The sequence below is a fragment of the Micromesistius poutassou genome (genome assembly GCF_964030765.1).
Source record: "Micromesistius poutassou genome assembly, chromosome: 7".
In the NCBI taxonomy this organism is placed as follows: Eukaryota; Metazoa; Chordata; class Actinopteri; order Gadiformes; family Gadidae; genus Micromesistius; species Micromesistius poutassou.
Genome location: NC_140277.1, coordinates 514,632 through 530,264, shown reverse-complemented (window position 1 = coordinate 530,264; position 15,633 = coordinate 514,632). Strand labels below are relative to the sequence as shown.

Below are 15,633 nucleotides of genomic sequence, written 5' to 3'. Positions count from 1 at the left end.
ATAATTGTTAGTACAAATATTTATAAATGTATTAATGTATTCAATTTTAACAGATGATATACTTTTAAATTCATTGTCTCCATAGTTACAATCTGACAATCTGACAATGGGCCAACTGTTGTCAGGTCACAACACACAGACAAAACAACCACACACAGACATCTGATCTAGTAATCTGTACAATAAATCGTTTTATTTCTTTGTGCAAGATAAACAAGATTAAGACCATAAATAATTGGATATCGGTCTTACAGCACACACATGGCTGGGGTGCAGTTTGAATTGAGTTAGGTGTGGCCAGAACGGATTAGCCTCAAGTCAACAAACATACAATAAGGACTGTGTTGGAAAAGGAAAAGACACGATGTCAAGAACCACCTTTCAACGTGTAACGAGCACCTTGTAAATCACAAACCATTTGAAATCAATGCCTCTACCTAGTGGACAGACATTAGTATTGCAAGTCGATTGCGTATGTGTGTATAGAGCTTATGATGCACAATGCAAACCTTTTATGTTTTTGAATAGCCTGCAGAGGACGTTACAAAATATTAATACATTTCCATAATAGCAACATAATACCCAGTATTATCTACTGTATACTTTGAAAACTTCTAAGACCATTTTCCATTGATTCATAATGATTTGGTGGAAAAACTGTCTACATGGGTCTATTGTTTATCCCCCGCCCGCTACCAGATACACGGCACCGAGACAGGCTACAGATGGCCCAGGCCTACCTGGCTAAAGGGATTAACACCATTCTCTCCCTCAAACTAACTTCAGAAACTTAACCAAACTAAGCCAATTTGATAGTCTGCGGTGTCTGCTGCTGCCATACGGAATCTCCTTACGTTTTTTCAAGCCCTCATTTAAGCTAAAACTTGAATATATAATCGCGATTCGTTTTTTAGAAAGGCAAATATATTTGCATTTAGGAAGTTTGTGAGTAGTAATTTGTTAATAATGAGATGCATTTCTTTAGAACTTTGATTGGATGAGAGGTGTGTGTTGTATGTGTGTGTGTGCAGAGAGAGAGAGAGAGAGAGAGAGAGAGAGAGAGAGAGAGAGAGAGAGAGAGAGACAGAGAGAGAGAGAGAGAGAGAGAGAGAGAGAGAGAGAGAGAGACAGAGAGAGAGAGAGAGAGAGAGAGATCGTAATGGCAATGTCAGTGATCATAATAGCAGGGATAAAATATAATGTTTGTAAGGATAATTAAATATCTTCATAAGTACCAGTGGTCTTACGCTTCTGTAAGGGCAGCAGGTGTGTAGGCCACGATTCCGTTCGACTTGGCACATGGCATCGTTTAATCTCTAAATCTGATTTGGGTGCCTTCACATCTTCAGCTGCTTCACTTTGACTAGTGGTGGAAACAAAGCGTATGAGCCATCTGGTCATGCGCCTCACACAACCACCGGGACTCCTGTTGGCATTAAGACGATTAGGACTTTCTCTGCACGTTTTTCCTAAGCTTTTGCTTGTCCTGCATCCCGACACTCTGGAGTGTCGGACTGGTGGCGGTGGACACACGACCACACTATCCCTGAAGGGCCTTGTTTCTTCTCTCGCTCTCTCCCCCTCTCGTGTCTGTGTGGAGCAGAACCGGGGTTAAGGGGGGCAGTGATGTACAGGTCCAAATCATTGGAAAATCAGGAAATGATGGCGTTGTGTAGCAGGGGACGATATCTCTATGGTGTCCAAGACATGGACATGAACAGTGAGGTAAGGCTCCATGTAGTTAATCAATGTTGAACTCTCTACAAGATTTAGTATCATGGTGAAGAGGATAAGAAATGTGTGAATGAAGATGCCTGCTTCCTTATTACCTTGTTAACTGCCCTGATGTGAAACAGTAGCATATTGAAGGCCAACATTTCCTAATTACCCTTCATCTTCATCAGAGAAGAGCAAGTAGAAAATATAACAATTGACAAGCAGCCTAATTATGTGTAGTGTTATTATATCTGTAATTGTATTGTCGTAGACGTTTATTGCTGCCATTAAACTAAAGTAAGTGACTATTCCTTGTTTCAGGATGAGGAATCGGACTCTGAGTTCTACAAAGGGGAGATGAGGAACTCCCTGTCCATGGACAACTGTGCATTCCAGGGGGAGGAAGAGGAGGAGGAGGAGGAGGAGGAGTGCCAAGTCTACTTCTCCAACCAGGAATACTACTGGAGGTTGGAGGAGCTGAAGAAAACCCACCTGAGCAACATGGCTGAACTGGAGAAGATGTACATAGGACGGAGCGAGGGGGGACCCCAGCACCACCAGCATGGCCTGGGCCTTGGAGGTGGAGGAAACAGGTGGAGTAATCCTCTTTCTCTTCTGCTCGAAGGCTGGTACATCGTTTAGGTCACTGCTCGGATATAATTGGACCATTTGAATTATTTTTTTTGTTAATTTAAACTTAGTTACACTTCATTTTCATAATGAATATACTACCACACTCATCCGCTGTATCTGTGGCATTCATCATGACGAATGTAATAGTTCTTCCCTCGCTTACCGCATTGAACTGTCCTATCTCATGGTCTCCTCAATGTCTATCCTTCTTCTAACCTATCTTTAACATCTGCAGCCTGGCAGAAGAACAGGCCACTCCGACCAGAAGGCTTCAGCGAATTAACTCTCAGGAGGAGTTGGACTTCCACGACACCTCCAGTGGCTCAGACCAATCAGAACTCTCCAATGTGCAAGACAGTGTGGGGGAACTTGAGATGTACATGGACTGTTTGGCCGGGATTCCTAGCCAGGCCCAGGACACAACCTTTGGCAGGTATTGAACAATTAATCGCTATTAGTTTGAGTTAAAATATTTAAATCTGTCAAATGAGAAAATTATGTAAACCTATTATGTAACATACAGGATTCACACATCCAGTATTGACAAGATCATGAATCGTGGCCTCGACTACTAAGAAACTTGAAAATGTATTTAATAGATTATATATTATATTCATAATCATATTAATTCAATCTCACTCTTTTTTTCCTTCAGGGACAGACTGGTGAATCCAGAAATGTCGCCCGCTCGCTTACAATTCTACCCTCAGGCCAACCGCCATAATGCGGGCTGTCTAAAACCCAAGCCAGCGACGTCCCGGTCAGCGACGTCCCAGTCAGCGACGTCCCAGTCAGCGACGTCCCGGTCAGAGACGTCCCGGTCAGCGACGTCCCGGTCAGGGACGGTGGCCTGGGCCAAGCCCACCTCTAAGCCCACCGTGCCAAAGCCCTTCCGGATGATGCTGAGAGAGGAGGAGAGGAAACATCGGCAGGTGCGGACGCGCTCGGCGGTGGAGCTGGAGAACACCCTGTTGAGACTGGAGCTGGAGGAGCTCCGGGAGTGCCGGAAGAAGTTCCGCGCGTCGCCCGCTCCCGCTCACACCCGCCGGCCCCTCTACGAGGTCCTCGGCCGGGGGGCCGCTCGGCGTAGCCGCGCCGAAGCCAGCCGCGACCGGGCCAAGCCCACCGCCGGCCCCGTGCAGCCCTTCAGCTTCCTGGAGAGGGAGAGGAGGAAAAAGGAGGCCAGGATCGTGGCAGAGCTGGGGAGCCTGTGCACCAAGGAGGCGCCGTGCGTCTTCAAGGCGAGGCCCCTGCCGTGCTCCGTGTACGGCAGGCCCAGACGACGAGGCGGCCACAGTCCAGAGGCCAAGACCACGAGCCCACCCGAGTCGCCCTCTGCCGCCACCGGCAAACCCCAGGCAGACGACGAGAGCTTAAAGGAAATCAAAAAGGAAGTCCAGCAGCAGGCTGAGCGCGGGCGACTGCCAGAGAGGTCCTGGATATCCGGGAGATGTTCAGTGAACAAGCCCGTGAAGAAGCACATGGAGGTGTCCATAGAGATGGTCAGAGAGAGAGAGCGGTCCTACGTCACCTACGTTACCCTCACCGCCAGTGAGGTGTGACCATGGGACGCTGGGGCCCGATGAAGAGATGCACATGTTGGCTGACGAGCGTTTACTAACGTTAACATGCGTTCATTTAACAGACATAAGCCAAAATGATTGACATGGGTATGAAAGAAATGTATTATTTTGAGCCATTACCGTTACCCAGTGTAAGGCTTTCATTAAGAAATCTCAGTTATTAATAGAGCTCAGTGAATGCGAGTGTGAATGAAAAAATCTTTTTCTAACAAATAACAATATTGTATTTATTGATATTGAAAATATAAATTGAGTAATAGAAAATACAATCTTTATTATATCATTTTGTATAATTTCTCAACTTGAATTGTTTGTTAATAAAATCATTACTGAAGACAAGGCTTAATTGTGCTCTAGGTAAGATTTAAGAGCTAGTGTCAGTGAAATTTAGTTAGAAATGCGAAAGCAATCCGTTGGCTATTAGTGAGTATTAAAAGTATTGTTGTTGTATTAATGACTAGATCACACCTTTGAAAAGAGGTTAAAAAATGGCTCATTAGCGAGGCTTCAAACTTGTAGGCTACTATTGTTAATATAATTAAATAATCTTTAGAATCTAAGGATTATTACAAAAAGTCTTTACGAAAGTCTCCTAAACTGTAGCCAGCATACTTAAAGGTGCCATGACATGCCACCAGGTGTGGTGTGATTAGCCGTTACAAGCCGTTCAGGAAATCTGCCCCTTATGACATCATAAGGGGCAGAAAGTGGGCGTGTCCACCTAGATGTGTGCTGGATAGATCAGTCTACCAGCCTACCCAGTGGACTGCAGCAAACGTTGCATATCTATCCGTCACACATCTAGGTGAACACACACCTGTGATGTCTTAAGGGGCTGATTTCCAAAACGGCTTGTAACGGCTAATCACACCACACCTGGTGGCATGGGGTTGGGGGGGGGGACTCTGCCCACACAGATAAGGTGGTCAAATCCCCTTGGAAACATCTCTTCTTCTTGAAGAGACTTGAGTGTGGAACCGGTCAACCTCACAAATTTTACAGGTGCTCTTTTTGGTGTACGGAAGCTTCACAGCTAAGTAGTGCAAGGTCTTACGCTACTGGTCAGGACTGGAGAAAGCATCATTGGCAAATAGCTCCAAACCGAACAGGTCACATACCACACCCTCAGAAAAGGATTATTAAGGACTCCCACCACCCATCTCAAAAACATTCTAATTCTAATACGTGTACATCCGTTCTCACACCGGCAGACTGAAGTTTCTATCCTAGATACAGATACAGATCCGTCAGGCTTCTCAACCTTCTTACATTCTTACATTCACATGTTACTTTCAAACCTTACTAACCTAAATGCCTCATAATTTGGTACAACATTGACTTTGCACATAACTGGATCAGCACTGAATTTTTTTTTTTTATATCATAACCCCGTAATATACTTTTTCAGTTTTCAAGTTAATTCATCTTTATGTTATAAAAGAAAGAAATAATAATAAAGTATTGCCGGTAACTTGTCATAATTATTTTGTCTGTCTGACTCAGATGATCTTTGTGTCTGACAAAAAAAACCTGAACCTGAACTTGAACTGATGATGTGGCCTATTATATATATAAATAAAATATAGGCTATTATAGGCCAACAGGATGCATGGATGCTTGCATTAGGCCAATGCAGGCCTTTCCCTTTCAGGGCCCGATTGAGGACCGGGCCAATGGGGCCCTTAGGGGCCTCGAGGGATTTGCACCCCTTGCCATTGGGACTTTTGTGATTTAAAGGGTAGACAGAAAACAGAAGTTTCTATTACCTCAAAATCCTCCAATGTTTGTAGACATCATAGAGAGTAACATCCATAAATGGTTTTACTGGTTTTATCCACAAACCATGAAGGATGTTATTTATCATCATCATCATAATTATTATATCAAACTTCAACATGTGAGAATATATTAAGTATGAATAAAAAAAATGTAAAAGCCACATTAATAACCACGATTTTATTAAATCCACAGAAATATTTTAGAATATTCATTGAAGGGGTGGGCCCTGCTACTAAATATACCTTAATGCAGGCTGGATCATCCCTTGCGCAGGACCCCCATTAGGTGTCCATGGCAGTGGTCGCCACAGTACTTTATAATCAACCACAGTCAGTTTTGTAACAAAGTCCTGGTTTCTGTTACAGCACTGCTCCGAGTCCCATGTTGGATGCATCTGTATGAGGTACACATGGTTGGGAAAAAAATGGAAATGCCTGGACAGGTGGTTGAACCAGACAGTCTATCAGTTGCTCAACAGTATGGTGATAAGTAAATTTTGATTCAATTGGTGTGTGACATGGCACCACTTTCACATCTCCTTTTTAATGCCACTTCCTTCCCTTGGGTTGTGATCTTTCCTCTCTGGCAGGTCCCTTGGTCATTTCATAAAGAGGGCTGGCAGTGCAAGAAAAGTATTTTATAGATTGGCGAGAGTAGCTCGACAGTCCCTTAATCTGTCTCAACCGACTGTTCTCTTTGTTTTAGTCTTTCAGGACCCTCATGGCAGCGGTGTCAGCAGGATCCACTTTATTTCCTCCCCCTGATACTAATCTCCCAAGAAAGCAGATTTCACATTTGCTCTGATTCAATTTGATTCCATACTGCCTCAGTCTCTGCATTACTCCTCACATCATTGAAATTACTTTCAAACCTTTTGCTTAATACAAGGGTGTCATATAGATATGGGACAAATATCTTATCTTGGAGGTCTACTTAATACTCCTCCATGCAGAGTTGGAGGGCTGCATTCAACAATCCGAATGGGATCTTTGTCCATTCATACAAGCCCAGTGTCACAAAAGAGGTTAGGTGCTTCTTCTGCCATAAACCCCCAATGGTAGGCCATTCCCTGGCCTAATGTTAAGATAATGGTCTTTCCTTCAAGGCCATCCATGATATCCTGCACTCTGGATTGGCTGCCTGTCAGAGTCTTGTGCTTTAGCTCCCTATAGTCTGTGCGCAAAAATAAAGGGCAGCACTTCTTTCTGAACCAAACAACAGGTGAAGCGTAGGATGACTTGGATTTATTTTTCCACCCCTGGGCAATGAAATCCGGCAAATGGTCTTTCATTTCCTCACGAAGGCTTACGGACTGAGAGCCCTGTACTAGTGTCCTGGTCTTTGGTGTGTTGGACCTGAATGTCTACATCAACAGCACTGAGAGGATACACAGAGGTAACTGACAAGGGCAGATGACGCCAATAAGACTCAACAAAATTGATGTTTCCATTTTAAAAGTATATTCCAAACTATGTTCCCTGTGTTTGGAAACGTTTGGAATAATTTGGGAATAATGTAATTACACAAGTAAAGTAAATATATAACAAAGGTCTATTGCTTTTTACATATTTATATATTATATATATAAAGTGTATTTAAAGTGATGATATTTGGTTGTTTCCTCACCTGCACTTGCTTTTTACTTACTCAACTGCCTTACGGGCTTACGGCGCGGAGCTGGGCCTCAAGGCTCCAGGACTGGCATATAACGAGAGGTCCACCATGCAGAGCCATGGTGTCGTGGGTGCCTGGCATGGTGACCTTGGAGAGGAGGGTGCTGTCGGGGAGGCCGGACATCCAGGAAGGGTTCAAGAACTTTGGGTCGGGGGTCTCATTGTAGTAAGGTTCTATGGCAGCTCCCATGGCACCGTCAGTTGGGCAAAGGACTGATCAATGGAAGACATTGGGGGACATTTTCTTTTGAATATCTGGAGAATTCAAAAGCTTATACTTCTTGCCGTCATTGTGTATTCCCCCAGATCCAAATAAGAAACGTATCTTGTTTGAATTGCACTTTCATGAAATGTACTTTCTTAAGCTTATAAAACAGAAACATAACAAATAATATATAATAAATAATAAATAATAGTGTACTTAAACATAATCATCCCCCAACCCTATGTTTAAGTACACTATTAGTTAGTGGAGATTTGGGGGATTTTAATTTGATTGCATTGATTTAACTTGATTGCATTGTTTATTTCAATGGCATAGCAAACAGACAATCCATCCAACAAACCGTCCTTATCGTTATGAAAAATATATTGATGACCAAATAACAATATGGTTAAAGGTCAAAACCCATTGAAGATGTAGAGGCATGAAAAGTTCCACAGGTGATACCTTTCCCATCAATTATCTTATCAGGGAGAGAAAGATAAACATTACATGGTGTTGATCCTATTATGCAGTCCTATTGTACTTAACTCAACTCTACTTGAGTTGAGGTGAATACTGTACAATATTTTTCTGCTGTCTCTGAATATGATCGTTCTCCACTTTCACTTCCAAGAAGGCAATCACTACAACACAACCTTATCTGCAGTGTTATACTTACCTACACATTGTCATGCTGTCGAACATGTGCTTCCTAAATTGTCCGTATTGACCATCCATTGTTTCTGGACTGCTGTGTCCGTCATATAGGAGAAATGCACCGGATCAACACACAGCTGACGACAGAAACTAGTCACTTTTGCCTGATCCAAGATTCACATCCTGCAGGATAAATCAAGTTTATAATGTTTACTTATGCTCTCATTGGCTTTTCTACTCGTATTATAAATAAGATACTATCATTGCGTATTTTATTTTAACCAACACGGACTAGGAGGGTTTGTATGGAAGCCCATTCCCGCCAGTAAAAAAAAGAAAAAAGATGAAAACTCTTCCTTGATAAAAAAATAAAATCCCCATTGTAAGTCGAAATTATGAGATAAAAAGTCGAAATTATGAGATAAAAAGTCATAATAATGCGATAAAAATTCGAAATTATGAGATAAAAAGTCAAAATTATGAGATAAAAAGTCGAAATTATGAGATAAAAAGTCATAATAATGAGATAAAAAGTCGAAATTATGAGATAAAAAGTCAAAATTATGAGATAAAAAGTCGAAATTATGAGATAAAATGTCATAATAATGAGATAAAAAGTAAAGTGTGCATGTGCTCCAGTAGCACTGTTTTCAAAGGTCCCTTCATTGTCACCATCATCGCTGGCATCCCCAACCATGCTTAAATTAACTAAACAAATTAGATCTCTGTTCGTGTAGCTTTGACTACACGAACAGAGATCTAATTTGTTTAGTTGTAACGGTGTACTTATTGAAAGACTTTAACAAAAGTAACCATAGCTGTAATTCTTAAAGGTCCCATGACATGCTATTGAGATTTCAAGAAATTCTGCCTTGGTGCAGAATTACAGCCACTACGAGCCAGTCCCACAATGAGCTCTCCACAAACGCGCCATTTTTAGAGGCGGGTCAAGGTAGGGGGGGGGGTGTGAGCAGCTTGTTGCCACGGTACTTCTGGCCAATGATGAACCTGACATTCCCTGCAACAATAAAGTACTGTTTTACACCGAGCATTGGTGAAAATTTAGACATTTCTCCTTTTCTCCACATTTGGTGCATTTTTGGGGCAGTCTGAGTGATCCGCTCACTCCCTGTCCCTCGAGAGCACCGCTCCTCGTCTAAAGAGGTCCCTCTCGCTGCCCTAGTCTGTCCTCGGTATCCTCTACAGCCAGCACAGAACTGCTCGCTACTCCCGCATCTGTAGCAATGCTGGCAGTATCCCTCGCCTCCCTTCTGACACATAACCCATCTTGGCCGGGGACGTAGCATTGGGTATCTCTGTGGTGTGAAGCTCTGCTGAACCTGGACAGTTCCTGTCATTGACTTTGGGTCAACAGCGGCTTTGTTCTCCTGCACTGGTCTACACTCTCCATTCCCGGCTGTGAAGGGTGGCTGAACATACATTTTTCAATCATGCTTCAGCCTACGAAAAGGAACAAAATTGAAATGCATGGGTTTAAAGTACTTGACACTGTCACAAGTTCTGTGGCCCAAGCCCTGAAAGTGGTAATAAGCTGTGGGCTTATAGCCTTATGTCTCCAAAATGAAATAAGCGTGGTCCTCGCAGCTTGAGCCTGCATGGGGGCTGTTTCAATAGGCTAGCAGGGGGAGAAGGGGAAGGAGAAGAAGAAGTAGTCCTCGGGGTCCGACAGAGTCAACGAGAGACTCTATCAGACCCCGTGGGTCAGTGCTACGATAAGCTACATCTGAGTAAAAGAAGGCAGGAGAAGAAGTGCTGCCAAGAGGGTCCTGGGTGCGCTCTATATATACCCGTCGCCAGCTGACTTGTGCATGCGAAGGCATGCGCATGCGTCGTTGCAATAAAGCCATGTTCCGCTTTCTTCAGGGACAGAGGGGTATGGGGGTTCCTGTTTCTACGAGGTATTCTGTACACTTTGTGCTGACGCAACAGCTCAACAGTTTAGCAGTTGAATATTTTTCACATATGGCAGCACTATTAAACGAGGAAGTCCTGCTCATATAGTAGTGCCGTTGAAAGTCCGGTTTTTTCCATGAGCAGATGGGTATGAGGGTTCCTGTTTTCTTCGAGGTAGTTGGTATATATCATGTGCGGAAGTTGCTGTCGATAGTTGCTGTCCCTATTGCTCTAAAACAGTTCCAAAAGGTCCATGAGTTTTTGACTTCGGCAACAGCCATACAGTCCATTTCCACATCTCCATATCATAACTCAAAAGTGCATTACTTATAACAACTGTATGTCAGTATGAAAACAGTCAAAATCTCAACAATAACAATGTCAATACTGTCAACTTAATAACATAACATGTACAAACCATGTTTTCATTTCCCACTTTTCTCTTTTTCTTTTTCAACCAAAACAAGTGTATTAAAGCAGGCCTAAGAGCTAAGTGCCCCTATACCTGTAAGGAAGTCTGACCTCATGGCCTCACGACCTCAAGTCTGACCTCACGGCTAGTTGTAGTATGGGCAAAACCATACTTCTCGCTAAAGTCTTTGAACTCACCAGATGTGAACTGTGGCCCGTTGTCACTCACCAGTTCGAGTGGTATTCCCTGTCTAACGAACATGCCTTTGAGCCTGTTGATGAATTGTATGCTGGATGTTAAAGAGAGGTGAGCTATTTCAAGGTTCCTTGAGTAATAGTCTGTCACCACGAGGTAATTCTGCTTTTCTAGTTCGCAGAGGTCTGCTGCAATGCGTTGCCATGGGCCCTCTGGTAGGGCTGTCGTGAGTAGTGGCTCACGTCGCTGAGTGGGTCTGTTTTCGATGCAGAATCGGCATGCTGAGACTTTCTGTGTTATCTCACCACTGATGCGTGGCCACCACACTGACATACTTGCTCACGCACGGCACCTTGTCAGACCCTGGTGGCCTCCATGAATCTGCTCCAGTATGGCAGATCTCAGTGCAGCAGTGATGACAATCCTATCCTGATATAGCACCAGCCCATCTGTTTCGGAGAGGTGAGCCCTAGCAGAAAAATAAGGCTGTAGAGATGGTAGCACCCGTGACTTGGGCGGCCACCCATTTCTGATAAAGGCTATGATCTGCAGCAGCTCACCGTCATGCTGAGTAGCTGTGCGGACCTCGTTGAGTCGTTGTGATGAGACTGGAGCATTGGCAGCGACTGATTCCACGTAGGCCTGTACCTCGGGCTCCAACTCTCATCACTCCATCTCCATCACTCCTCGGACTATCTGGAGAACGACTAGCTGTTTCCCTGGAATGTGCTCGGCCACCACATTAAAACGAGTGGCACAAGAGGTGTGTGGTCCGTGTGCACGTGAAAACTGTCCATACCTTGTAAGTAGCGTGCAAACCTCTCGCAGGCCCACACACACGCCAGGCACTCCTTTTCAATTTGTACCTTTTCTTGGCCTCCGACAGTGTACGAGAACAGAATACCACTGGCTTCCACTCACCACCATGTTCCTGCATTAACGCAGCCCCTAAGCCGTAGCTGCTCGCGTCTGCACTTACGACAGTATTTAGTAGTTAGCTTCATAGAATGCCAGAGCAGGGGCTGACACAAGCATGACTTTGACACTCTCAAACGCTCTTTGCTGTGCCTCACTCCAGACCCAGTCGTTTTCTCTCTTCAGCAGATCAGTGATCGCAGACCGTTTTGTGGAGAGATCAGGCAGAAATCTCCCAACATAGTTGACGAGCACCCGGACCTGACGCAGTTCCTTGACGTTTGTTGGACTGGCCATTTGGGTGATTGCCTTCACCTTGCTGGGGTCCGGCCTCAGGCCATCCGCACTGATGAGGTGACCAAAGTACAGAATTTCTGACTTGCCAAAGTGGCATTTGGCCCTGTTCAGTTTCAGTCCACTGTCTTTGATAGTCTTTAAAACTGCATTCAGACTACGGTCATGCTCCTCAGCCGTAGCTCCATACACCAGAATGTCGTCCATCACTGCGACGACCCCCTCGTGGTCCTTAAGCAGAATGGTCATCTGTCTTTGAAAAGTTTCTGGGGCTGACGTTATCCCGAATGGGAGCCTACGGAAACAGAACCTGCCAATGGGAGTAATAAATTTTGTCAGCTTGCGACTGTCCTCCTCCAACGGGATTTGCCAAAAACCTGCATGAAGCGTCGAGAGTGGAGAATATTTTTACTCCAGCCAGCTTTGGAGCTATGTCCTCAAGGGTGGGCAAAATGTACCTCTCACGCTTTACTGCCTTGTTCAGGCGTTTTAGGTCTACGCACACTCTTACTTGGTCTTTGTTTTTCTTTTCGACAGGGACCATCGGGGCACACCAATCCGTGGGGTCCGTGACCTCCTCAATTATGCCCAGAGACAGTATGCGTCTTAATTCGGCTTCAAACTTTTGGCAGGAGAGGAAACGGCACATGCCGCAGCGTTGCCAGGGTGTAGGGCTCTGCATCAGGCTTCAATTTAATCTTCACAGGGTCACACTTGAACAGGCCGATTTCCCCAAACACACCCTCTAGCAGATCTGTTGCACTGGCATTGACTCTCATCACCAGGCCCATTCTCTTAGCGACACTGCGTCCCAGTAGATTATGCGAGTACGGCCCCTTTATAACAGTCACCCAGTACTCGTAACGCTGTCCCTTATATGGACTTGTGGCAAGGAATCTGCCCACACATCGCACTTCACCTCCTGGGCTGGTAACGAGTGGTTTTGGTCCAGTAATGACCAATCGTTGGCGCCGCGCTAGCCTATTGAAAGCAGTCTGTGACATCACTGTGATGTCTGCACCAGTGTCTATTTTAAATTCAACAGGAGTGCCATTTACACGCAACTCCACAAGTCACTCATTTTCGGAGTCAGGCTGCTAAATCACGTCTGGTGTCACCTCCATTACAGCACCAACGAAAAATGGATCGTCATTGTACTTTTTTTTTTTTTTCTTGTTGCTTACTTATTTCGGGTGAATAACGTTTTTATCTGTCTTTATCACAATATTCTGTCTATTAAAACCTGGCTCTGGGTTGTAACAAAACCATGTACCATACCATAAAGTATTTATTTGTAACTTATATCAGTTAGTCAGTGTTGTCATGGATGGTCTGAATGGATGATAATGAAATCTGTCGTGTGGGTGTTGTGTGTGTGCATAAAGTAAGAACAACGGCAAAAGCACTTATGTAAAAAAATCAGAAGAGCCATGTGGCCCAGCACATGGCTCCGGCTGAGAGCCCAGAGAGAGTGAGCCAGCTGGGAGGAGGCTCTGGCATACCCCTGGTCAGCATGAGGTGCGTGTGCTGACCCCACTCGACCAAGCCTGCAACAGGCCTGTCATTCAGGACACGTGTGTCCACTTGAATGGTTGTTCATTTTTTAAACCAGCTTTATGTGTGCCAAGACTGCATGTTGATTGTGTTTTAAGGTGGACAATACAACAAACCGTTAAATATAAAATTTCAGAAAAATATGCTTTATGAAATTCATTAAAAAACATGAAATCAAATGAATTATCACATGGTGAAAAACTCATGCTGTCACACAGCAGGATATAAGTGTCACAACATGAATTGTGTGCACATGGTTACATGTATTAGAATGTTAGAATGACAAATGATGAACTCATATTTTCTATGGAAATAGGAACTGGTAAATGGGAATGGAAATGGTAATATACAGTAATATACAGCAACAAATACCGGAATTGAGCAAGCACCGTCCTCATGAGCGGGAGGCTATTCCCTAAACATTTGGCTTTGAATTGCTTCCTCATGGCCAGTAGACATAGTCTCTGTTAATGGGGATTAAAACTTTTTCCTCATGAGAAGTATTTCCTATACATGGGCATTTAAAAGTACAGGGTTCTTTTGTGTTAAATAATACAAATCTTAAATGGAAATTGTAAAAATTGAATCAGCATTAGTCAACAGCATTTGTTTAGATTTATAACAAGATTTGTCTGTTTGTTATTCATTTTATTTATTAAGCCCTTTGCTCCTCTTGGCTGCATAGGCCCCTGATGAACGTCCTCCATTTCAATCTGTTTATGGCTTTTCGCTCAAGCTCTCCCCAGTCGAGCCCACTCACTGACATTTCTGCCTCTTTACTTCTTCTCCAGCTGTTCCTGGGGCAACCACTTTTCCTTTTCCCTTGGGGGTTCCAGTTCTTGTCGGGGGATGTTTAATGGCACCTTGGGAGTCATGCATGCAGGCCAGCTTTCCCGGAGCTTTGAAGTCAAGACAGGTGTCAAACAAGGATGTCTTCTGTCACCATTCCTCTTCCTCCTTGCTATCTGGGGGAAAACAAGAGGGAAACAACTGAGGGGAAGAGAAATGGAATTCACCGGACAACGTGGGAGCAGCTGGAGGATCTTAAATTTGCAGATGATATAGTTCTCCTTTCACATACACACGGACAGAAATGCAAGAGAAGACAGACAGACTTTCACAAACAATAAATAAATAAAATAATATAAAACTAAAACTTGGTCTCACTCCCAATATAACAAAAATACAAGTGATGGATATCCACTCCAAAACCAGAAACCACGTCTTCTTGAACAGCACTGCCCTAGAGGAGGTAGAAGCTCCCACCTAGTGTCCCAGTGTGGATACCACTGGAGGGACAGACGCCGACATTAGGAGCAGAATTAACAAGGCTAGAGTGGTGTTTAACATGCTCAAAAAGATCTGGAGCTCAAAAAACATCTCCACCAACAATAAGATATGCATCTTCAACTCCAACGTGAAACAAGTGATGCTGTACGGATCCGAAACATGGCAAACAACAAAACACACAACACACAGGCTGCAAGCAATCATCAACACCTGCCTCAGAAGGATTGGCCACACCCTCAGACAATCTGCCGCAAACATTTGTCCGAATTATTCCATAGTAAAGTGAACGATGGGGACCAGAGGTCGTTTTGTGGCATTCATTTTATTCATCATCACCACAAGAGGGAGCACTCGAAACGTCCTCCAGCAACACTCGTTATTTTCCCATACGCACCGACACTGCCACTGGCACACAGACACACGCACAAACACATACAGACACACAGAAAAAGACGCACTCTTATCATCTTATTATTATTTGCCATTTTACCACTTACCAACCTAACTTTATTCTCTGGCCCTCCTCTATAGCCCTGACTAGACCTAGGTCTACCTGAATTTCGGCTCCTCAGAAACATAAAACCACATTCACTCTCAACTCACTCCAACTTGTTGCTCAATAACTTCTACAATAACTTCCACACTTTCACCAGGTATCAACTAATTTAACAAGGCCTATAACAAACACAAAAAACACACAGTTCAGATGCCAAATGGCCTGCAGTGAAATTTGAGACTGAATGGGTTGGGCTTAAGTTCTGACTCCAGCCCTTCGGCTGTAGGTCAGCGCAACCCGCTGAAAAAAAAAATCAG

General features: G+C 44.0%; 1 protein-coding gene across 1 annotated transcript; it reads left to right on the top strand.

Annotated features, from left to right (window-relative positions):
* Window positions 1–1,662: 1,662 nt before the first annotated feature.
* LOC311350108 (protein FAM161A) lies at window positions 1,663–3,911 on the top strand (the record flags this gene model as incomplete). Its single annotated transcript, XM_084470135.1, has 4 exons — window positions 1,663–1,725; window positions 2,038–2,309; window positions 2,585–2,782; window positions 3,005–3,911. 4 exons carry the CDS (start codon window positions 1,663–1,665, stop codon window positions 3,909–3,911), a joined length of 1,440 nt encoding a protein of 479 aa, XP_084326261.1.
* Window positions 3,912–15,633: the final 11,722 nt, after the last annotated feature.